Source organism: Thamnophis elegans, chromosome 13 (genome assembly GCF_009769535.1).
Source record: "Thamnophis elegans isolate rThaEle1 chromosome 13, rThaEle1.pri, whole genome shotgun sequence".
In the NCBI taxonomy this organism is placed as follows: domain Eukaryota; kingdom Metazoa; phylum Chordata; class Lepidosauria; order Squamata; family Colubridae; genus Thamnophis; species Thamnophis elegans.
The window spans coordinates 17,979,373-18,004,349 of record NC_045553.1 but is presented as its reverse complement, the minus strand read 5'-3'; the positions used below and the strand labels follow the sequence as shown (position 1 = coordinate 18,004,349).

General features: G+C 47.8%; 1 protein-coding gene across 1 annotated transcript in view; it reads left to right on the top strand.

Moving 5' to 3' along the window:
• The first annotated feature begins 3,244 nt into the window (after positions 1-3,244).
• The window catches only part of GGT5 (gamma-glutamyltransferase 5), a 45,009-nt gene continuing 23,276 nt past the window's right edge, over positions 3,245-24,977 (top strand). Inside the window, exons 1-6 of the mRNA XM_032230027.1 lie at positions 3,245-3,643; positions 17,205-17,335; positions 17,644-17,733; positions 19,786-19,975; positions 22,884-23,044; positions 24,399-24,545. Of these exons, the coding sequence (XP_032085918.1) occupies positions 3,468-3,643; positions 17,205-17,335; positions 17,644-17,733; positions 19,786-19,975; positions 22,884-23,044; positions 24,399-24,545 (895 nt within the window). The 5' untranslated portion in view covers positions 3,245-3,467. The remainder of the gene's footprint in view (positions 3,644-17,204; positions 17,336-17,643; positions 17,734-19,785; positions 19,976-22,883; positions 23,045-24,398; positions 24,546-24,977) is intronic.

The window sequence follows — 24,977 nt, the reverse complement described above, 5'->3', positions numbered from 1 at the left end:
AGAAGTAGAGGAAAAGAAGAGGGAGAAGTAAGGAGGGAGGAAGAGGGGAATGTAAGGAGGATGAGAGGGGAAGGAGGGTGAGGAAGGCGAGAAAGGAAGATAGGAGGGGAAAGGGAAGTAGGAGGGGTGATTGTTGGAGGGAGAAAGGAAAGTTGGAGGGGGAGAAGAAGGGGTGTATGAAAGCGACAGGTTGGGTTTATGATGAGTTGTGTTTAGGTTGGGTTTTTTTTTATTATATTATTATTATTGAAAATATTCAGTATATAAGTGAATGTACAAAATTGAAAAATGAAAATGAATAAAACATTTGAAACAATAGAAAAAAAAACTTTCCTCTTTCAGGTTTCTTTGTTATGTTAACTATAAAAGGGGATGCAGCTAAAAATCGGGGTTCCCTCTTTGAATGAGGCATCCCTTTTGTCTGAATATTCTAATAAATTGTAATAAAATTATCTTCCTGTCTTGGTTTGTCTTATTTGAAAATGTGCACACCGAGGCACGAGCCTGAGAAAGCCATATTTGGCCATCAGCACTCAGAATGAATGGTAGAAAATTTATCAACAGTACAAACAGTATGCAATGCCACTTAAAAACTGGCACTGATATCCAAATGGCTTCTGGAAAAGCTCCATCTTCAGATGCTTCTGGAAGGTAGCCAAGTTGGAGCCCATTGATCTTCCCTCCTGTGGGACCTCCTTGGGGTCTGGGCTCTGGGCTCTCCCTCCCACGACTTCCCCAAAATGGGAGCAGGAAGCTGACTCAGCTGGAGAGACGGGTTCCTCTGAAAAGTTCCTGTGCCTATACCTTTACTTCTACCCGCATCTCCCTCTGAAGATGCCCTCAGGGCTCGATAGAGGAGGACTTTTGGGTGATGGAAGCTTTCAGGCTGCCCTGTTCCCAATTCAGGCACCTTACAGTCCCAGAGAGAGGGAAGGAGGGTCTCCAGCTGCCCAAAACCCTAAGCAGGCCCTTCAGAAGATGTGCTGCTGTGGAGGACAGGAGGATATCATGTGGCTGGGCATGGGGGCATTGTGGCCCCTAAATTGGTGGATTGCAGGGGAGGTGCTGCAGGAAAAGTGGGGGCAGAGGTGTCAGCTTGTGGCTTGTGCCATGGTGGAGAGCTGGCAAGGCCAGCATGATGGGACTTGAGATCAAGGAGGCAAGGCCACATTTGAGAAGAATGGTGGCAACCATGGGTGGCATTGTGGGGAAAGCAACGGCACACTTCCCTTTGATGAGCCGAGGTGGTGCAGTGGTTAGAGTGCAGCACTGCAGGCTACTTCAGCTGACTGCAGTTCAGCAGTTCGGCTATTCAGATCTCACCGGCTCAAGGTTGACTCAGCCTTCCATCCTTCCGAGGTGGGTAAAATGAGGACCCGGATTGTTGAGGGCAATACGCTGACTCTGTAAACCGCTTAGTGGTTTACAGCCCTATGAAGCGGTATATAAGTCTAACTGCTATTGCTATTGCTATTTGCTTCCCTGGACTTGGGGGGGGGGGGGGGAAGCAGCCCAAGCCACCTTGTAGGAAAACAGGAGGAGGAAACACTGAGGTGCACAAAATGAAAGTTGGAGAATAGTAAGAACTATTGTCTAGTGAAAGGCCCACTCTCATGGCCTTCAGAAAAGCTGTCAAGACCTGGCTATTCCGGCAGGCCTGGGGCTGTTGACCTCATTGTTGAGGTCCAGCCCCGACTGAAACGAATGTATCTGTTTTTGTTTTTAACTTGTCTATTTTTTATTTTTATTTTCTTTCATTGTTTTTCTTTTTTCTCGTTGTAAACTGCCCGGAGTCCTCCGGGAGTGGGCGGCCTATAAATAAAATTAAACTTGAAACTTAAAATACTTTCAGAACATGGATTTAATGTCACCTGGCAATCACATTAAAAATAGCAATTTGGCAATTGCAGTGGGAAGTCTTGGGGATGGCTGTCAGGGTGACAATGTCTGTCACTTTTGTCAGAAATCAGATTTGATACTAACCTTTAGGGCTCAATGTGAGTCCAGCACTAGTGCCGAGATTTGGAATTCACAGAAGAGTTTCTGTTCCCTTTATTTTTTAGCAGTTCTACCCAAATGTTCCAGACATTTTTAATCTCTTCATTAGTGCTTAATGAAGGAGAAGGACAAGCCTCAACTAAGGCCGATTAGTTTTGGAGTTCACATTCCAGCCCTCTGTGGGGCTGAGAAACAGGCCGAGCAAAGGAGCAAGCAGCCCAGCCAAGCTGCAAAAGAGTCGCAGGCCTCCCTCGGAGCTGCCAAGCCTTGCATGGAAGGAAGAGACCATTTGCACCCTAGCATGGCTGAATGGCTGATAATGACCCAAACCTTCTTGCCTAGGTTGGGGGCTTTTAACCATTGATTGTGTCCCATTCAGCCATCGTTGACTTTTAGCAAGCCAAGAGAGGTTTTCTCCAAGAGGTTCAGTCCCCAACTAATTGGAAGACTCCAATTAGTCCAGAATGCAGCCGCGCGAGTGATTGTGGGTGCACCAAGGTACACCCACGTTACACCTATCCTCCGTGAGCTGCACTGGCTACCTATTAGTCTCTGAATCCGCTTCAAGGTGCTGGTCGCTACCTATAAAGCCCTACATGGCATCGGACCTGGGTACCTGAGAGACCGCCACCTGCCGATTACCTCTTCTCTCAGACCAATTAGATCGCACAGGTTGGGTCTCCTCCGGATTCCATCTGCTAGCCAATGTCGGCTGGTGACTCCCCGAGGGAGAGCCTTCTCTGTTGCAGCTCTGGCCCTCTGGAACGAGCTCCCTGTTGAGATCCGGATCCTTACTACCCTCCCGGCCTTCCGCAAAGCCACCAAGTCCTGGCTGTTCCAGCAGGCTGGGGGGAGCTTAGAAGCATCTACCTCCACAGAAATTGTGAATGTTGGTTTTGTTTTTAATATGTTGTCTCTGTCTCGTTCCCCCTTTTCCCTTGTCTTTTGTGAGCTGCCCGGAGTCCTCCGGGAGTGGGCGGCATACAAGACAAACAAACAAACAAACAAACAAACAAACAAATAAATAAATAAATAAATAAACCTGGTCCTGGGGGTCTTCCAGAGAAGAGGGTCCCCGACAGAGACGGCTCAGGGTTAGGCTGAGCCCGTTTTCCCCTCCCAAGCAGGGAATTCGCAGCTGGCATATGCTTTCCGCTACTTTCGAGATACTCCATCTTTTGCTTTTGGCTCCCGGGAAGGGAGGCACTTCGCCAATCCTGCGCTGAGCCGTCGAAGTCCGGGCTTGGAAGGAACTTGGAGAGCTGCAGCCCCAACCTCAGCGCGGGTCTCTCCGCCCGCCGCCCGCCGGGAGAGGAAGGGCCGGGGCGCGTTTCGAGGGGGCGGAGCGGGTGCGCGGGCCTGCCCGTCCCTGTTCCCTCCCAGCCTCCGAAGGGCAGCCCGGTCCGAGAGCTGCTCCGAAAGACGCCTCGTCGGTGGACGCAGCAGAGCGCGCAGCCCACGGCGGCAGGATGGGGCTGTCGAGGCGGGCTGCCTGGAGCGCGGGGCTGCTGCTGCTGGCGGCCGTCTTGGCGGTGGGCGCGGGACTGCTGCTGCTGCTCTTCCGCGACCGCCACAGGTGCGACCCTCCCCGCTATCGGCATGCGGCTGTGGCCGCCGACACCCTCAGATGCTCGGAAGTCGGCAGGTAGGCGAGAAAGCAGCCAAACAGGGACGGGCGGGACGCGCCGTCAGGGACCGCGAACGGGGCGGCTAGGGAGTTATTAACCGCGGCCGGGAACGGGACGCTGCTGTGGTAGCGCTGCTGCGGACGGGGCGGGGGTGGGGGGGAGAGAAAAGCGACGGGCTGTTTTTAGCGCTGCTCGAGCGCTTCGCGAACCCAGAGCCGAGCAGGGAAGAAGGGTGGTTGCTCCATCTGCCGCCCGCCCGTTTCCTCTAGCTCGTCTAAGCTCCGCTCCCAAGCAGGCGGAGCGGCGCCCGGGGAGCTCAACACCAATTCAGAGCTTCTCGCTTTTGATCCAGGAAAGTCCCCGGGATCACCCCCATTACCCACCCCGTTGTAAGGTATCTCCTGGGGGCTGATCACTTTTCAACAGTCGGTTTTAATTGTACATGCAAAGGTTCACTGCTTGAAATTCTGGGATTACATCCCAGAGTTGGCAGATGTCACCTCACTGTATCACATCTTCCCAAAATCCTGACCCACTGAGGAACTACCAGAGGACTGGAAAAGAGCTGATGTGATTTCCATCTTCAAAGAGCAGACCCAAAGTACAGACCAATCAGCCTAACATCAATACCTGGGAAGATACTAGAAAAGATAATAAAAAAACAGATCTGTCAACATCTAGAAAGGAGTAAAGTAATAACTAGAAGTTAACATAAATTTGTTAAAAACAGATCATGCCAAACCAATCTTATTTCATTCTTCAATTTAGTGACTAAATTAGTAGACCAGTAAAATACCATGGACATAATATATTTAGACTTCAGCGAGGAGTAGACCACAACCTACTTCTTAGTAAGCTAAAAAAAGTAGGATAGACAGCATCACTATCAGATGGATTTGTAACTGGCTGACAAACCATACTCAGTGAGTAGTCCTTAATGGTACTACATCTACATGGAGGGGAGTAAACAGTGGGGTACCAGAAGGTTCTGTCCTAGGCCCAGTACTCTTCAATATCTTCATAAACTACTTAGATGAGGGAATAGAAGGGGAACTTGCCAAATTTGCGAATGATACTAAACTGGCAGGATTACTTAAAACCTTAGATGATAGGCTCAAGATCCAGAAGCATCTTGACAGACTGGAACACTGGGCCTTATCTAACAAAATGAAATTCAATGTAGAGAAAAATGAAGTCTTACACTTAGGCAAGAAAAACCAAAAGTACAAATATAGACTGGGTGAAACCACACTTAATAGCAGTAATTGTGAGAGGGATCTCGGAGTGTTAGTGGACAACCAATTAAATGAGTCAACAGTGTGCGGCGGCAGCCAAAAAAGCCAGTGCAATCCTAAATTGCATTAACAGAGAGATACAATAAAGATCAAGTAAAGTACTAATATCACTCTATAAGGCCTTAGTAAAACCACACCTAGAATACTGCATCCAGGTTTGCTTCTCGTTCCAGTTTTGGAGAGCAACCAGGATGATTAGAGGACTGGAAACTAAAACATGTGAAGAATAGTTACAGGAACTGGGCACGGCTAGTCTAGGGAAGAGAAGGACCAGGGGAGACAGGATAGCAGTGTTCCAACATTTGAGGGGCTGTCACAGAGAGGAGGGGGTCAAGCTATTTTCCAAGGCACCTGAAGGCCAGACAAGGAATAACAGATGGAAATTGAACAAGGAGAGATTCAACCTAGAAATAAGGATAAATTTTCTGACAGTGAGAACAACCAACCAATGGAACAGAAGTTGCCTTCGGAAATTGTGGGAGCTTCATCACTGACAGCTTTCAAGAAGAGACTGGACAAAATGGTGTAGAACTTCCTGCTTGGGTGGGGGGGTTGGACTAGATGACCTACAACATCCCTTCCAACTCTGTTAATCTGTATGAAATAGCAACCATATAAAACTTTTAAATAAATACCAAATAATTGCTGAAACTTCTCCTAAAGCATGTCACATATTATACAGTAATGTTATTTGCTGTCATCTCTTCAATACATTGTTAATTTTTAAAACTTAGCTGCATTCATTCATCCCTGTTATGGCTCAGCAGGAGCCTTTAGAGCTGCTATCAGACTCTGACAGCGAGGGGCCCTATGAGTCAGGCCTGGAGGAGGCGGAGGGCCCTGGACAGGGTTCTGACTCCGAGCAGGGCTCAGCAGGGCTCAGAGAGAATAGTTGGTCCCCAGGTAATGACTGAGCCTTTGATCAGTGAGAGAGGCTGACACAGAAACCTCCTGTGAGTTGTTTCGGGATGCACGCAGGAGAAGGGCTGACCGACGTAAGGAACAATTGAGGACTCACAGGAGAGGATAACGAGCAGCTGTGGCTCGTTAGGATCTCCTCCTGCGGATAAAAGATTGATGGTGCCACGCCCTGGTTGCAGAAGTCAATGTTCCATTTCTGTTCTAGTCAACGTCTCCTTTCGTGTGTAACCATCGAGAAAAGCACTTGGATAAGTGACTTGATTGATATACTCCTGTTTTCCATCGAGGAAAGCACTTGGATAAGTGACTTGATTTATATAATCCTGTTTTGTAGCAGTTTATGAGTTAGGACTTTTGCCAGAGCATTTATCTGTGTTTATTTTGGGCTCTCAGCCCAAAATAAATGCTCTACATGGGGCAGCCCTTGAAGAGCATTCGGAGACTTCAGCTTGTCCAGAATGCAGCCGTGCGAGCGATTGTGGGTGCACCCCGGTACACCCACGTCACACCTATCCTCCGCGAGCTGCACTGGCTGCCTATTGGTCTTCGGATACGCTTCAAGGTGCTAGTCGTCACTTATAAAGCCCTTCATGGTATTGGACCTGGGTACTTGAGAGACCGCCTGCTGCCAATTACCTCCAACAGACCAATTAGATCCCACAGACTAGGCCTCCTCCGAATTCCATCTACCGGCCAATGCCGATTGGCTACCACCCGGAGGAGGGCCTTCTGTGTGGCTGCTCCGGCCCTCTGGAACGAGCTCCCCATGGAGATTCGGACCCTCACCACCCTTCAGGCTTTCCGCAAAGCCTTAAAAACCTGGCTGTTCTGACAGTCCTGGGGCTGACGGGTTCTCCGTCCCCACTCAAATTGTGTGGTTGCTGATTGTTTTTAAATTGTTGTAGTTGTTTGTCCGTTGTTTTCCTCCTGTTTGTATCCCCCCCCCCTTACTTTGGTTTGTGAGCCGCCCTGAGTCCCTCTGGGAATAGGGCGGCATAGAAATGCAATAAATCAAATCAAATCAAATGAAGAGCCGGGACTGATAAAAACATTCCTTTGAACATTCTGTTTGGCTTTCCTTTTTGAACGGACAAGGTGGGGGTCAGAACAGTTTGATTTCTGCCCAGACAAACCTCCATTCATATAATTATGGAGCAGCTTCATGCTGAGAACAGACTACAAGATAAGGGGCCGGTCCATCCCAGGGGCCACAATAAAAGTTATTAATTCCTGGTGGGTACCCATCCACATCTCGATGGGTTCAGTGGAAAAATGAGCAGGGCCCCCTCCCACAATAGAACCATCAATTTGGCAAAAAGCAATAGGGACTTTTAAAGTCTTTAATTTTAAGCCCAGTTTCTCCACCATCTCAGGGCTTATCATGCAACGGGAACACCCAAAGTCTAATAGAGCTAAAAGTTTTTCTTTTGCACCAGAGGAGGGCACTCAAATCTCAATTGGGATAAGCATAGGACCAGCGCTGAGAATTCTCATCATCAGATTCGTCAGACGAGCTGGGGCTTCCGTCTCCCTCCTCCTCTGGCTTGAAGCGTCGAGAAACATTTTCAGCAGCGAAGGCAGCCCCCCTCCTCTTGCTTGGAGTCTTCTCCGATTTCACCTCCCTCTGTGGGGGTGGAGCGGGTTGAGTCAGTTTGACGCGGCAATTCATAGCACGATGCCCCTCTTTTCCACAGCGGAAACAAGCGAAAGGCTTGGCTTTGCCCGCAAAAGTTCCCCTGCCTTCACTCCTTGGGCGGGGGGGGGGGGGTTAGGAGGTGCTGGGGGGGATTTCTCAACTTCTCCTTCTCTCATGCAACGCAATCTGACTAAATCCAATTCCACATCTTCCGCATTTTCATACCAAGTTTCTAAACGATGGGGAAGGCGTCTATTTATGCATTGCTGGTAAACATCTTTATCCAAGCCATCAGCGAATTGATCCAGCAAGGCCTCTTCCGACCACCCCCTCATATAGGCTGACAATTCCTGAAATTCCTGCACATAGTCAGGCACAGTTTTCTTTCCCTGTTTGAGGGCCGTAAATTTCAGCCTAGTGTGACACTCAGTCAAAGGGTCGTCGAACCTTCTTCTCATGGCTGCCATAAATTCATCAAAATTCCTCAGGAGAGGGGAATTGCATTTATGTAGCCCGACCATCCAGTCAGCCACTTTCTTCTCCAAAGCCATTAACACCATTCTCACTTTAGTTTCATCTGTTTCTAAATCAGGCCCATATATTTCCATATAATTCCAGACCTGAATAATAAACAACCTGAGGCCTCTGGGGTCTCCATCATATTTTATGCTTAAGGATGGGACTGTAGCCATCCGGCGTCGCCTGCCCCCCCTGCTCTTGGAATGTCTCTAGCCGCAGAGGGGGAGGCTGGTTCTGGGTTTTCTTGTGCACATCCCCCTTCGGCCCCTCCAGTTTCCCTTAAGCTATGCATTGAGTACCTTTTCTCCAGCTCCTCTGTTGGCTCCCTTTCCACAGCTCTCTCTCAAAGTCGACGTTCACTCCATGCCTCTTCGAGGAGCCTCATGGCGTCAGAGATTTTGTAGTCTTCTTCTCTAGTGCCACTCTAGTCAGCCGCTGGTTTTTTCTTTGGCCTCCTTCTCGTGATTCCAGCTTGTAATTCCTCAGGTTCCTCTTTCTGTCCCACACCACAAGTCCATCTGGGACGGACGGCAGGTTATTCCACTCTCAGTTCGGCCAGTCTTTCTGTTAGAGATGGTCCCGCCGCTGCCCCCACTTCTTCCTCCTGGTCGCTTTCATGCAAAGACATTTTCTTTTCTTCTTGTGAGGGCACCCCCCTCGGAAGTTGTTCGCTCCGGGATGGGTGCAATTGAGATTCAGCTTATTGTCAGCTGTGACTTCATTTAATAATCAGGAAAGAAACCACTCAACTCCATTTGTTTGAAATCAAGTGTACTTTTACTAATTATAAACGAACAATAGCAAAGCTAAGCTGAATCTGGTTAATTAGGCGCGAAAGCAAAGAATATCCTGTATAATTCAATCCCCTCCCCTTGGCACCTCAGTCCATAGTCCAATTATAATGCACCCAACTGTCAGGTGGGAGATAACTTCAAAAGACATCACCAGGATGGAATGCCAGACAGTTAACCTTGGCGGGAAACTCCCTTCCTCCACATGCGCAGTAAGATGGTCAGGTCAGTGTCTAGAATCTTTCTCCAGCACATCATGATTCCCCTCCCAAATACCATGCCCCCCTCCCCGTTACAACAGCAGCCGAAGCAGCAGCAAAGCAGAGGCTGACTTCCCAGCTGGCTCAGCAAATTGCATTGTTGGCTGATCAAATTTCTCAACTGCAGAGATCTGCAACCCCCCACCCCCAGCCAAGGAGGAAGTGCCCAGTGGCTATGCCGGATAAGTTTGATGGAAGTCAAGCCATGTTTGCAGCGTTTCTGGGACAATGCCAGCTGTTCCTGAGTTTGAGAGCAGAGGACTTTCCCACTGACCAGGCGAAGGTGGGATTTTTTTTTATTAGTTTGCTCTCAGGCACAGCTGCCCGTTGGGCAACACCCTTGTTAACTCAGCCTAGCCCTTTGTTGGATGACTTCCAGGGTTTTTGTCAGTATTTTAGGCGTATGTTTGAGGATCCCATTAAGGAGGAAACAGTAACCAGACGTCTTAAGTCACTGCAGCAGGGGAGTGGTTCATTACAAGACTATGTGATTGAATTCCGGCTGTGTAGCCAGGATTCACCGTGGAACGAACCAGCTCTCATGGACACTTTTCAAGACGGGTTGTCCGATGCCTTACAAGATGAACTGGCGAGGGTGGACAGGCCACCGACGTTCGACGCGTTGGTCCACTCTTGCCTCCGGATAGACGCCTGGCTGCAGAGGTGGAGGCCTCGCCATGCATTCCAGGAGACCACTAGCATGCCGGTTCATCAAGAGACTGCAGTTGAATGGGAGGAGCCCATGGAGTTGGGTGCTGTCAGACCCTGAGTGTCACACACAGAGATGGACAGACGATGTGCTGAGGGGTTGTGTTTTTACTGTGGGGATCCTGGACACCTGGCAGGGAGTTTCCCCAAGAAGAGTAGGAGGGTTGCGCGGCATGCGGCTGTCCCTCAGCAATGACCTACTGTGTCGGACAACCGGCACGTTTGTGCGGCTCTGATACCCCACTCGTACAATGTAACGTGCATCCATGGTGTGTGGAATCAAAGGGCGGATGCCCTGCCTAGGAAATCAGAGAACTCTGACCCTGCGGACTCACTTCTACCCCGGACTGTTCTACCCATCACATCCTGTGCTGCAGTTTATCATCCCATGAGCATATGGTCTCTGATACGGGATGCGCAGTGGGGTGACGAATGGGTGGAGCGACGAAAGGCGGAAGTAGGGCCAGCTTCCCGTGGACTTTGGAGGGGGATCTTTTGAAGTATCTGGACCGGCTCTATGTTCCCTCAGGGCCCATCCATCGAGGAGTGCTCTCTCAGTTTCATGACACTCCCGCAGCGAGACATTGGGGTTTTTTCCAGACATTGCGCATGGTATCCCGTATGTTTTGGCGGCCCTGCTTAAAAAATGACGTGCAGAAGTGCGTGGTGCCGTGTGTCCAGTGTCTAAGGGCCAGGTCTGCGAGGAGGGCTTCTCCAAGATTACAGCCCTTGCTGACCCCGGTCCCCGCAGCACAGGACTTCATTTCTGGGATCCCGGTGGCCCACCAGTGTCTAGGACCGAGTCCTGTGGAGGCTGTCATCACCCTTTCCGGGCTGCATCCCAAGCGTCGGACCCGGGCGATGGGGCTTGCGGTGAGGGATAGTGTTGGGGCCCGGCAGGAGTCGTTAGAGATGCCTCCAGACTCTGACAGCAAGGGGGCTGATGAATCAGCCTTGGAGGAGGTGGAGGACCCTGGACAGGGTGTTGATGCCGAGCAGGGTGAGGAGAGACTGGGTGGCTACCAGGTGGCGGGAGAGCATTGGATCAAAGGGAATGTTCCTGAAAGTATTTGGGAGTTATATCAGGAGGCAAACAGGCTGAGGTCTACTCAGCGGAAGGACAAAGGAGGAAATACAGGAGATAATTGCAAGCCTATCATACGGACAACCCATCCAGACCGCATCCGGACCATCAGACCCGGGGGGGAGGGCCCTGCGGTGAGGGATAGTGTTGTGGCTCAGCAGGAGCCTTTGGAGCTGCTATCAGACTCTGACAGCGAGGGGCCCTATGAGTCAGGCCTGGAGGAGGCGGAAGGCCCTGGACAGGGTTCTGACTCCGAGCAGGGCTCAGAGAGAATAGTTGGTCCCCAGGTAATGACTGAGCCTTTGATCAGTGACTGAGGCTGACACAGAAACCTCCTGTGAGTTGTTTCGGGATGCACGCAGGAGAAGGGCTGACCGACGTAAGGAACAATTGAGGACTCACAGGAGAGGATAACGAGCAGCTGTGGCTCGTTAGGATCTCCTGCGGATAAAAGACTGATGGTGCCACGCCCTGGTTGCAGAAGTCAATGTTCCGTTTCTGTTCTAGTCAACGTCTCCATTTGTGTGTAACCATTGAGAAAAGCACTTGGATAAGTGACTTGATTGATATACTCCTGTTTTCCATCGAGAAAAGCACTTGGATAAGTGACTTGATTTATATAATCCTGTTTTGTAGCAGTTTATGAGTTAGGACTTTTGCCAGAGCATTTATCTGTGTTTATTTTGGGCTCTAAGCCAGCAAGAGCCGGGATAAAAACATTCCTTTGAACGTTCTGTTTGGCTTTCATTTTTGAACGGACAAGGTGGGGGTCAGAACACATCCCACTCACCTCTGGAAACTTATTTCTTTGGTTTTAGTCTTAACATAGCGTCTAAATGCAGTAGGGGTCCTCCCGGATCGCCCCGGTTCGTGTGGACTGGTTGGTCGGTGAACCGGGAAGTAATTAACTTCTGGGAACGCCGGTACCACTCCTGGCCCCTGTCGCTGCAAAGCGCCCTTGCCGACAAGGCAGCGTGACCTGCTCGGCATGTAGAAGCAGCAAAAGAAAGAACAGGAGAGGAGTTCCAAGCAGGGCTTTTCAAACAGTCAAACTCCTCTCCTGTCCCTTCTTTTTCTGTTTGAACAAGCCGTGTGGGTTGTGCTCTCTTGTCTTTCATAGCCAGCTCATTTCCAATTGGGGTGGGGATCCATAGAGAGGAACGGAAAAATCAATTTCTTCCCCCCTCCCCCAATTGGAAACGAGCTGCTGGCTATGAAAGAAAAGGGAGCGCAACTCACACTCCATGTACAGACAGCAAAAAAAGGAACAGGAGAAGAGTTCCAAGCGGGGCTTTTCAAACAGCCGAACTCCTCTCCTGTCCCTTCTTTTGCTGTTTGAACAAGCCGTGCGGGTTGTGCTCCCTTGTCTTTCATAGCCAGCTTGTTTCCAATTGGGGTGGGGATCCATGGAGAGGGATGGAAAAAATCTATTTCTTCCCCCCTCCCCCAATTGGAAATGAGCTGCTGGCTATGAAAGAAAAGCGAGTGCAACCCGCACGGCTTGTTCAAACAGCAAAAGAAAGGGACAAGAGAGGAGTTCGGCTGTTTGAAAAGCCCCGCTTGGAACTCCTCTCCTGTTCCTTCTTTTGCTGTTTCTACATGCAGTGCGGGTTGCGCTCCCTTTTCTTTCACAGCCAGCTCGTTTCCAATTGGGGGAGGGGGGAAGAAATCGATTTTTTCCATCCCTCTCCATGGATCCCCACCCCAATTGGAAACGAGCTGGCTATGAATGATAAGGGAGTGCGACCCGCACTGCATGTACAGACAGCAAAAGAAGGAACAGGAGAGGAGTTCCAAGCAGGGCTTTTCAAACAGCTGAACTCCTCTCCTGTCCCTTCTTTTGCTGTTTGAACAAGCCGTGCGGGTTGCACTCCCTTGTCCCGGCTGCCCCGCTGCCTGCGCGCGCCTATGTTTTCCAAGGCATGGAGCGATTCCGGAGCCCATCCATTACCCCGTGGAAAACATAAGCACGCATGCACAGCCTGCACAATTACAGCCCCGGAGAGTGGAGACTCTCAGAAGGAAGCCAGAGGCAGCGGGGCAGCCGGCTCTCTCGCCCTCAGAGGGAGGAAGGGCCAGTTGGGCAGGGGCTTTGGTCCTGCTGCCTCTGGTGGACAAAGCTTTACTGGCCCGCGGCGAAGATTCCATCCCTCATCCCGGAGCCTTTGGTCTTGGGATGTTCTGTGGAGCTCCCCAGGGAAGAACGCCACTGCCAGGTACTTTTAACCATATATTTTGCCCCCATGTCTGCAGAATGCTGCAAAAAACCATGAATACAGGCCAGTTGTTGAGTGTTTCAAATGTGATTGGAACACTCAATAAGGTGACCACAGTATGTGTGTGTGTGTCTGTTTCTGTGTCTATGTGTGTGTGTGTGTGATAGAGACAGACAGACAGACAGAGGCACAGAGAGATAGAGGGAATAAGAGACAGACACAGACACAGAAGGATGGAGGGGAGAGATACACAGAGACAGACAGACAGACAGACAGACAGACAGACAGACAGAGAGAATCACATAGAGAGACACAAAGGGAGGGAGGGAGAAAGAGGCAAAGAGCCATACACACAAACACACACAGAGACAGACTCACACAGAGAGAGAAAGAGAAAGAGAAAGAAAGGAAGAAAGAAAGAAAGAAAGAAAGAAAAAAGAAAAAAAAGTGAGAGAGAGATGAAAGAAAAAAGAAAAAAGGGACAGAGAGATAAAAGGAAGGAGAGAGAGAGAGAGAGAGAGAGAGGGAGGGAGAGAAAACACATGGCCGGCAAGCCACTCCCACCAGGTCACATGGTCAGCAAGCCACTCCCACAAAGGAGGCCACACCCACAGAGTAGGTTCAAAAAAATTTGAAACCCACCACTGAAATGCAGGCAATTATGATTTCCTTTAAAAACTAATTGGGAGTGGTTTATTGTAAGATGTGGAGCCAGACTCTGTGTTGCTTGATTCCTAGAAAAGAATTCAAGAGACGTGGCCTCTTCCAAACAGAAAACCTCTGTAACTAAACTCATTGGGGTTCCCTTTGGAGATGGATTTCAGTTCTGTTGCAACCTTTTTCTTGCAAGACCAGGAAGATCTTTAGAGATCTCAGGTGTCATCATCTTTTTACTTTGATGGCCTTGTCAAATATAACCAGAATTAGGATGGCCCAGTGGTTATCACCTCCAGGATGCCATGTATTGTGGTCAGTGGGTGATAGCTCAGTTGACTTCAGCAATATTGTGTTATCTTTCACACATACCAACCTTCTCATGAACACAAATGAGCAAACAAGTAAGTTTCAAACTGGCCGTTGAAGTGAAGGTAGATTTGGAATCCTTCCAAATGGACCCCATAAAGGCACCGTAATCTTCAAAGGGTGTCCAACAACAATATCTCTGTGTTTGCATTTTGGATCATTCACTACACAGAAAAACAGAATAATAGGGTTGGAAGGGACATTGGAGATCTTCTAGTCCAACCCCCTGCTCAAGCAGTAAAACCTATACCATTGAAAACAAATGGCTGTCCAATTTCTTCTTAAAAGCCTGCAGCGATGGAACTTCTACAGCAGGGGTGTCAAACTCAAGGCCTGGGGGCTGGATCCGGCCTGCAGGGTGCTTAGATCTGGCCCATGGGGCTGCCCTGGAAACAGCAATGGACCAGTCCACGGTGCCTCTGCCAGCAAAAACAGAGCTCTGTTTTTCGCTGGCAGAGGATTACAGAAGGTTGGCACAGCCAAAAACAGAGTTTGGGAGCCTGTTTTTCCTGGCAGAGTGCTTGGGCCACCACAGGCACTCCCCACCATGAGTAACGTTGAGCTGGCCATGGCCTCCCAAGGTCAAACACAACCCTGATGTGGCCCTTCAATGAAATCGACACCCTGCCCTATAACCTCTGAAGGCAAGCTGTTTCACTGGCTAATTAGTCTCACTGTCAGGAAATTTCTCCTTAATTCTATGTTTATTCTCTCCTTGATTAGTTTCCATCCATTGCTTCTTTCTCCTGCCTTCGGGGGCTTTGGAAAATAAGTTGACTCCCTCTTCTTTCTGGCAGCTCCTCAGATATTGGAAGACTGCTATCATGTCACCCCAGCCCTTCTTTTCACTAGACTAGACATACCTAGTTCATGCAACCGTTCTTCATATGTTTTCCAGCCCCCTAATCATCTTAGTTGCTTTTCTCTGCACTCGTTCCAGAGTCTCAACATCTTTTTTATAATATGATGACCAAAACTGGATGCCGTATTCCAAGTGTGGCCTTATCAAAGTATTATAAAGAGGTACTAACACCACATGATCTTGATTCTATCCCTCTGTTAATGCAACCTAAAATAGTATATTGAAAGCAATCCCCAATGTCCAAAACCCTCCCCCCTGGGAGAGCAGTCCAATCAGGTCTTGTTCTGATGTTTTGGGAACTCAGTGCCTCAGGTGCCAGTGTAAATTCCTTTCCCAGGATTGGCACCCTTGAAGCTCGGCAGATGGCTCTGTTTGGCACCTCTGGTTCCTATTAGTGTTCATACTCCCCCATTTCCCATAGCATCCCTTCACACGTCCACCACGTCACCCTGGCAGTTGCTAGCAAGCTTCAAAGAAAGCAAAGATGAGCAGCTAACTCTGCCTGCCTGCCTGCCTGCCTGCCTGCCTGCCTGCCTGCCTGCCTGCCTGCCTGCCTGCCTACCTACCTACCTACCTACCTACTGTCAGAACCTCTCCATTAGATAATTAGGAAAGAAGACCACGAGACTCCATGAGTAGAAATCAAGTGTACTTTTACTAATTATAAATGATTAAAGGCATAGCGAAGCAAAGTCTGATTATTTAGGCACGAAAGCAATTGATATATAGAATAGCCCATTCCCCACCCCTTGGCATCACAGCTACAGTCCAATCATAATTCTCCCAAGTGTCAGGTGTGAGATAACTTCAAAAGGCATCATGAAGATGGAATGTCGGTGCCGTTAGTCCTGGCAGGAATTTCCTACTCATGCGTAGTCAGACAGGCAGCTGAACTCCAGAACCTTCCTCCAGCACAATGAGTAACCCCTCCCAAATACCATGCCCTCCCTCCCCGTTTCATGGCAGTCGAAGCAACAGCAAAGCAGAGGCTGACACCTACCTACCTACCTACCTACCTACCTACCTACCTATCTATCTATCTATCTATCTATCTATCTATCTGGTCATCATGTCAGCCTCTATCTATCTTACTTGCTTGCTATTTGTAGTTCAGGATTTCTGAATTATGTCTGTTCTTCTGTTATTTAAGCAGCACTAGTAGAAAGACAGGCAGGGAAAATTTATTACAATCATTCAACACACTGTCTTCACAAACTTTGTTCCAACTTCGGGCCAGACACTCTCTCTCTCAGCCCAGTGCACCTTACAAAGTTGTTGCTGGGGAGAAAATAGAAGTAGGAAGATGTATTAGGTATGTTTGTCATCTTTAGTCATTTATAAAAAAACAATAAAGGTTTAATACAAATGAATAAACAAATGAACAAATGTATTAGCTGCCTCTGTACAGTATGTTTGCCCAGCAAATTCCCTCTCCAAAAGCTGGTTGCGTTATATTCCTAGGCTGCAACTCTGCTTACTCAAGAACAAGCAGGCATTCACTCACTCACTCGCTCACAATCAGCACTTATCAGCCACTTTCAGGAAACATTTCTTGCAACAGCAACTGTTTATGAGCTCTCTCTTTTTCCACAATAGCTGAGCATGCAATTCCTCAGGATCCCTGGCTGTCTAGACATTCTCTCCTCTTCCCTGTCCCTTCCTGCTAATGAATTGTTTTGCAATTCTCCTTTGAGCTCTTCTGTTCGCTTAATCTGAGGACAAGAACACAAGAGTTGGCAGAGAAAACTGCCGATACTTTGTGAACTCATATGCATCCCCAGAGATGGTCTGCTGTCTTCAGGTGAAGTCCTGCTCTCCATCACAGTTCAATCAGCAGCCATTGGTCACTAGCCTCTGCCTGTTGAAGGGCATCATTGTGCCTTTCAGGCAGGCAGGTATTTTGCTTCTGCTGTGATCCAGTCTTCCTCTGTGGAAGCCCATTGTGCCTGATTTCTGAGCCACAGTAGTTAGAGTTCAGTGCAGTGGTTAGAGGCAGTACTGGAGGCTACTTCTGTTGCCTGCTGGCTACCTGCAATCTGGCAGATTAAATATCATCAGGCTCAAGGTTGACTCAGCCTTCCCTCATTCCGAGGTGGGTAAAATGAGGACCCATATTGTTGGGGGCAGGAATCTGACTCTGTCAACTGCTTAGAGAGAGCTGGAAAGCACTATAAGGCTAAGTGCTATTGCTATTTCTCAGGAGAAGCTCTTCTGCTGCCAGCTTTTGATGTTTCATGCTCCGTCCTCTTTATGTCCCCCACAGGGACATCTTAAAACATGGCGGCTCAGCCGTAGATGCAGCTATTGCGGCCCTGGTCTGCACATCAGTCCTGAATCCACAGAGCATGGGCCTGGGTGGAGGCGTTATTTTCACCATCTATGATGCACCAACAGGTAGGTTCAACCTCGAGAAGACGTGGTCTCAGGTGGAACCATTAATGTAGCAGCATGTACTGCTCCTCAAAAAAAGGATGGTTGGTCACTTTTGACTACTTTGAATCCTAGGTTTTTAAGAACCTAGGAATATTAAGGAAGCCTAAGCTACCATCAAACTATAGCTTTATATGTGAATATGGGGTTTGTGAGTGAAATAAGAGATTTGAGATTTGAATCTAGGTAAACTTTGTCAGGATGTTGGATGTTATTCATCACCTCCGTGGAAGCTGTGTGGCTTTTTCAATGTGTTCTCCTTTGGACTGCAGGAAAAATTGAGGTGCTCAATGCTCGTGAAAGGGCTCCCCAAAACATCACTGAAGGCTTGCTGAAAAAGTGTGGAGGCACTTTACTTCCAGGTAACTGTACAATTCAATAATACAATGGCTTGTATCAATGGGGCTGGAGAGGAAATGCATGCCAGGAGGCTTGAGACCCTGTTCTTTTATCTCTTTGGGAGAATCAGCCTATGTACACCAAGCAATGACCTCATTTCCACTGGAAGAAACATGAAGCTACTTTGGGAAAAGAGCCCCAAGAGGTGGTTTCTCCATAGAGGCAACTTCTCTAAGATGGCATCAGTACATTGGTTGGCCTCCCTCCCCTTCCCAAACCATTATAAATATTTTCAGTCCAGTGTGTGAATCCAGTTGAGTTGTGCAACCTATGATTAATGGCTTAGGATTCTGTGTGAATTAGACCACTGTAGCTTATTCAACAATTTTTAATTAAAACAATGCATGGCTTACAGTGTTGCATTGTGCCACTTAGATGCAATGGTGGGATTCAAATAATTTAACAACCGGTTCTCTGCCCTAATGACTGGGTGGGTGGGCATGGCCAGGGTGGGCGTAGCCAGGGGGCATGACAGCATTTAGCCTCCTGCAGCACTCTGCCAGCCAAAACGGGGCGCAGGGGTTAATTACAAAATGTGTGCTTTGCTTTGTGACATCCAGATCCAGTGAGCAAGAGATGTGAACTGCACAGAAAATACACTTTTGTTTGGTTATGAAGAAATATCGCCAAAGTCAGATGTACACTAAATGTAGACTGACTTTTAGCTACCACCACCACCACCAAACAGCAAATTTTGAAGCTCCAGATAAAGAGGATTCGTTTTAGGCTGAGTAACCACAGTTTGCATGTTGGAGGTTTCTAAAGGAATGCTGGGAAACTCTGTATTTTAAAGAACATTTGAGGGAGGGGTGCGGAGTAGCCCTTCTCTGCCTGAGGCTGTAGAGACCTGGCACCAATCAAAACACTTTTTGTGAAGTAACTCATCAACGCTGACAGGGTAAGCCACGAGTATATGAAAATCAGAGCAAACTCCACACCCTTCTAGTACTGATGATGTTACCTAGTTTGGTAATGAAACATCTGCAAGAAAACCATCAAGCTCAGAGAGCACCAAGGACCCCACAGTTCAACTCTGAGCTACCAATATTCTCTTCCATCAATAAACACTTTTTGGTTAGAGGGACTTAGAACCTGCCTCATATCAGATGGCTCCCAGTGCATTTCATTCTAAATTTTGATATAATTTCTGTAAATAAGGAATGTAGAATTATAATGGCTAAGTAGTTGATTCTTCATACATCAAAAAAATACAAAGCTATAAACAAATAAAAAACAGATTTGAAAAAAAGAAAAGGCTCAGGAAAGAAAAAGAGTGACTTGCAAGTTTCATTGGTACAGTTATAAGTAAAACATATATCAAGCTCTTACTCTAAGATTAACATTTGTCTACATTATTTCCATATTTAATCATCAAAGCCCAGATCAAAAAGTTAACAACTGGTTCGCCTGAACCAATGTGAACCGGCTGAGTGCTCATCTTCTTAGATGCCATAAGACTGATAGAATTTCAGGTGTCAATCAATCAATCAGAATAGAGCTGAAAGGGACCTTGGGTCTAGTTGGACCTTCTAGTCCAACCCGATGATCAAACAGGAGACCATCATACCATTTCAGACAAGTCTTTTTAAATATCTCAAAAGACCTCAAATGTGGAGGAACTTAGCCTCTTTAGTCCCAAGGAGTATTCCTTAAGCAGAGACAAACATACAGGTGAACATTGATAATATCAGCCAATCTCTTCTGACTTATGACTCTTAAAAACATCAACCATACTTGCACCTGAAAGGGTTTTGCTAGGATGAATGAGCAGGACTGCTGTTTCTCAGCTTTACTGATTTTAAGATTTGTGGTTCGCTGGCTTGTTGTGGAATTCTGGGTGATGAGAATCCGCACATCTTATCAAGGTTTTTAAGGTAGAGGAACACTGAGGTAGACACTCAGATTTTTCTACTCATAATTTTAATACGTTTTTACAAGCCACAAGGGAGTTCTGGAACTAAACCAAGCAGTCTAACAATAAAATTAGGGTGATCCATAATGCCTTTCTTCGGTAGGGCCTCAATGGATTGCTGTTCCTGGGGAACTTCGTGGTTATAAAGAAGCTCACCAACGCTATGGCAGATTGCCATGGAAGGACCTTTTTGAACCCACCATCCAGATGCTTGGCCTTGGGATCCGGGTATCAGATGTTTTGAGCCTGTTTCTAAAATTCCTAGAGTCGCATTTGAAGAATTCATCCTCATGGTGAGATCAAACTTTGAAACGTGGGATTGGCCAATGGCAGGCCAGTATCCTTCTTTGGATCCTTTACAGCAATTCTGAACATCGCCAGACTAAGAATGTCTCCTACAACCCTTTTGACACACTTTTTTAAAAACATTTTTTATTGAATACACCCGTGACCTGCGGTGAGATTTATGGCCGGTGAGGCAAGCAGGCAAAAGCCGCCCTACGTCTGCCGCCATATGTCTGCCAGCGCCGGGGCTTCGGCAGGGCTTTTGGAAAGCCCCGCTGAAGTCCCAGCACGGCTTTCCGAAAGCCCTGCCAAAGCCCTGCTACCGCATCTGCCATAGAGCGGGACGTGTCCCACTCTATTCTTCCATAGCCCTGCCGCCGTGTCCGCCATAGAGCGGGACATATGTATGGCGTTCTGTGGCAGACGCGGTGGCAGGGCTTCGGTGGGGCTTTCGGAAAGGGCTGCAGGGCTTTAAAGGGCTGCAGGGCTTTAAAGTCCCAGCGACGTGTCCGCCATAGAGCGGGACGCATCCTGCTCTATGGCAGATGTGGCGGCAGGGCTTTAAAAAATAAAAAAGAAAGTGCCAACTCGCACGCCAGCAGAGACGGGTAAAACACACACACACAAACACACACAAATTACTTACAATAATACAAATTACAATTACTTACAAATTACAATAATTTTGAATTCCTCCCTCCGACCCACATACCTTTTCCAGCTGTTTCACAGAGGATTTCAATTCTCCTCTTGTCTACTATAATAAAAATGTAAAAAATGTAAAAAGAAAAAGGCAAGAGCTGCTGAAGTCAGGCTGGGTTAGCTGCTGCCAGAGTCTCCAATGGATGACTCCGCTTAACTGTTTTTAAAAAAGCCTCTAAAAAAAGTGCCCGCTACAGGAGGAGGCGAGAGAACCACGTGCCTCATCTACATAAGGAATTTTTCACCTTTTAACCCTTGCTTAACTGCTCAAGTAATCATAAAAGTCAGACTAAATGAGGCATGTGGTTCTCCCGCCTCCTCCTGCAGAGGGCACATTTTTTAGAGGCTTTTTTAAACAGTTAAGCACTAAGCAGAGTCATCCACTGTGACTCTGGCAGCAACTACCTCAGCCTTTTTCCTTTTAATTTTTTTTTCTTTTCATGATGACAGTGGTGAGGCCCTGCCTCCCCTGCCTCCCCTGACTGCACGTCACTGACCCGTCCCCTCCACTTTCTTATTCTAAATCTTGTGGTAGCCGTTAATAGTCCCAAAGGTGCTTTTTCAAGAGGCAATTGGACTTTCTGGTTTTTCTTTGAAGACGTTTCACTTCTCATCCAAGAAGCTTCTTCAGCTCTATACTACCACTTACTACAATCCTCCAGTTTGATTAGGAACTAAGGGTGTGTGAGTGTAATAATCAAGTCAACAGTTGACCATGTTTAATGTTGCTAATTAAAGTATAAAATGTCACCTGCTTTGCCCAAATAAGATATATTGCGATGACATTCCTGTTATTCCCATTATTTGATTTCAATAGCTGTCCGTCCATCTCACACCCTGGGGTGGCTCACAGCATTAAAACATACAAACCCACCGCATATAGCCCCTCCCCTACCTCCCAAGGAGAAGCCAGGACCCCCCTCAGCATCAATAAGAACCAAGCCATCTGACCTAAATATTGGGGGTGGGGGGAGAATAGACAGTCAGATCTTCAATGCCTTGCAAAACACTCTCCATAAAATTATTCAATACAAACAGGAAGGCAGTTGGATAAAGCTTGTCATTCACAAATCTCTGCTGACATTTAGGTAGCATCGCTGTGTTTCCAGATTGTGCTCAATCTGATCATCACAAGACCCTCTCAGATCTCCATTGTTTGACTGGCATGTGCTTTCCCTCTCCTTTGAGAAGGGACCTCGGCCTTATGATCCTTCCAGCTTCCCAGGAAGGATAAGGATAAGCCTAGATGGGGGAATAGTTTACCTTGTCTTTCTTCTCTCTCTTTCTCCCCTGCTGTCCCCCAGCTATCTCTATTAAGGTCCAGCACTCTCCTTGCCTAGTTGTAGAGGGTGGGTGGGTATGAAGAGATTTAGCCCTTCCCTTCCCTCTCCATGGTGTGTGTATGTGCATGCGTGCATGTGTTTGTGTGCATGTGTTTGTGTGCATGTGTTTGTGTGTGTGTCCTTCTACATGGCATGGTGGGGGATTGGCCACCAGAGCCCCACTTTCAGGGAAAGGGCAGAGTGAGGGAAATTGCCTCCCCCCACTTTGGTCATGGGGAGTTTCAGCCACTCCCGTCCACAGGACCTTTAACCCCACACCAATGAAGAAGAGCCACACATCAGGCCATATTTGGAAATGCATGGAATCCGCATTTGGCCAGAATTATCCTCAGCAGTCTCAGGAGAAATGAAGTACAGACAGTCCTTGACTTATGACCACAATTAAGCCCAAAATTTCTATTGCTAAGCGAGATAGTTTCACTGATTTTACAACCTTTCTTGTTGTATTTCCTAAGTGAATGGCTTCAGTTGTTAATTTAGTGACAAGGATGTTGTGAATCTGGATTCCCCATAGACTTTGCTTGCTGGAAGGTCGCAAAAGGGGATCACGTATCCCAGGGGATCACCTCAACTGTCATAAATATGAGTCTATTCCCCAGCACCTGAATTTTGATTGCCTGACCTGGAAGATGCTGTTAAGTGAAAACCGGTCACAAGTCACTTTTTTCAATGCTGTTGTAACTTTGAACAGTCACTAAATGAACTGTTGTAAATCAAGGATTACCTGTCCTGTCTGGCCATAGATCAGAGATTTGCCTGCATTCTTGGAATTGACCAGAGCTAGTTGTGTGTACAGGCTAAATTGGGGCTTCCGTAGAGAGGCCTGAAGAATGCAGCCGCTGATGGGCATCCTTCCTGGCCTCTCTTTCAGCCACCTGCTTTGCAATGACCAAGGAGCCGTCCTGAGCAACGGAGAGGCCTTGCACTGGGCAGCCCTGGAGGAGACCCTAAAAGCCGTGGCAGAAAACGGGGCCGAAGAATTCTACTCTGGGAGGACGGCAGAAAAGTTAGTGCAAGATGTCAGAGCTGAAGGTAGGGCTATGTTGCACCATTCTCCCAAGCCACTTACTCTTCAGGTTCCTGCCAGTCACAAGGTTGTTTAATCCTGAAGTGGTCTCCACCTGAGATCTGAGAGATGCAGCCGCTCAGTTCCCATGAACAGGGGACATGCCAGACCATCAGCCAAGAAAGGCCGAAGCTGTGGCGAGACGGTGCTCTAGCTTGACTTGTCTGATCTCAGTTATGCCTTTCGTGTTCTCTTCAAAGGGTGGGGGGGGGGGGAGAGGGAGAAAGTCAGGTTCATTTCATGTATGGTGTTTGTGCTAAAAGCAGGCTAAAAGAATGGCTGTTCAAAAACAACAACAGCCAAAAGACCTCAGGAGATTTCTTCTTCTTACCCCCAACTTCCCTTTGGGACCACCCTCGACTACCCCCACTGGTTAGCAGCTGTTCAGACTGCTTCAAGACCTGGTCTAAGAGGAGAAAGTCTCAGAGAAAAGGCCCCAAGGCTCCCAATGTCCAAAGCAGAGTGAAACTAGAGGGGAGAGACGCTGACCCAGCCTGGAACAGGTCTAAGGACAACTCACCACAGCCAACTCACTGTGACTAATGGCCAACTCACTGCAGGACAATTCAACAGTCTAAATCATTTCATTCAGTTATTCTTATTGGTGACCACATTTTTGTCAAAATATTTGTAACTCTGGATTGGCTTTCTTTATTATTATTGGCCGCGGTTCTGTTGAAATTAATTTAACTTTTGTATTTGTTGAATTGTCCCCCGGGTGAGTTGTCCATTCTGGCCTGGAACAGCCAAGAGGTGCCAGGTTCAGTCCAGCCTGCGAGGATCTCTGCACCCTCTGCAGGGGGTCAGTGAAGCCATGAGGTCAAAGCCTCATAGCAAAATGGAGATTGGGGGAAGGGAAAAGGCAATACTTTCTCACCAGTAGAACAAAAGATGATGTAAAGTTGACTGAGGCTTGGGCTGCAGATAAGAAAAAGACAAAATCATGATACATTCGTGTTTGTATCACAGTTTGGTTCAGGTGGGGAAGGGCCCAAAATGGCTAAGCTAGCCAGAGGTCTTCCCAGCAGTCTCACTTTTCCAAAATGGATCTCGCATGAAGTTGCACCAAAGTCCACTAATTGCGGATACATAGTCCAAGATGTTCTCTGCAGAAAAAGGGGCAGAGAACAGTTAGCTGTTGAAAGATTTGAAGGCCATCTGTTGATCACTATGGTAGCTCTTAGGCTCATATCTGTTCATGGTCTGCAGCTTCTCCTGGAGCTTCAAGTTGAGAGGGAGACCCCCATGCACCTCCTTTCTGAAAAGTATCACCTCCTAGGAGGATCGAAAGATTCACTCTCTTTTTCTGTCATTGTTTAGGTGGCACCTTGACATTGGAGGACCTCAAGAATTATCGTGTTGAACTGATGAAACCAGTGAATATGTCACTGGACAAATATACTATATTCTCAGCCCCAAGGCCAGCAGCCGGAGCAGTCCTTTTCTTCATTCTCAATGTCCTAAAAGGTAAATGAGTAAAGGGTAGCTCTTGGCCCCCAGGGGCCTCTTGATTAACCAAGGCAGGGTTCCAGCTGGGGAAGAATCACAGCTGGCTTCTGGGTGGTGAGATTCTGGTGATACCAGGTTAAGAAATGCTCTTCCTGGAGAACTGGCTTGGAAAGCCTTAGTAAGACCACATTTAGAATTCTGCATCCACACTATAAAAAAAGATGTTGAGACTCTACAGAGAGTTCAGAGAAGAGCAACCAGGATGATTAGGGGACTGGAGACTAAAACATACGATGAACAGTTGCAGGAACTGGGTATGGCTAGTCTAGTGAAGAGGAAGACAGGGTAGCAGTCTTCCAATACTTGAAGGGCTACAACAGAGAGGAAGGGGTCAAGCTATTTTCCAAAGCACCTGAAGGCCAGACAAGGGATGGAAACTGAACAAGGAGA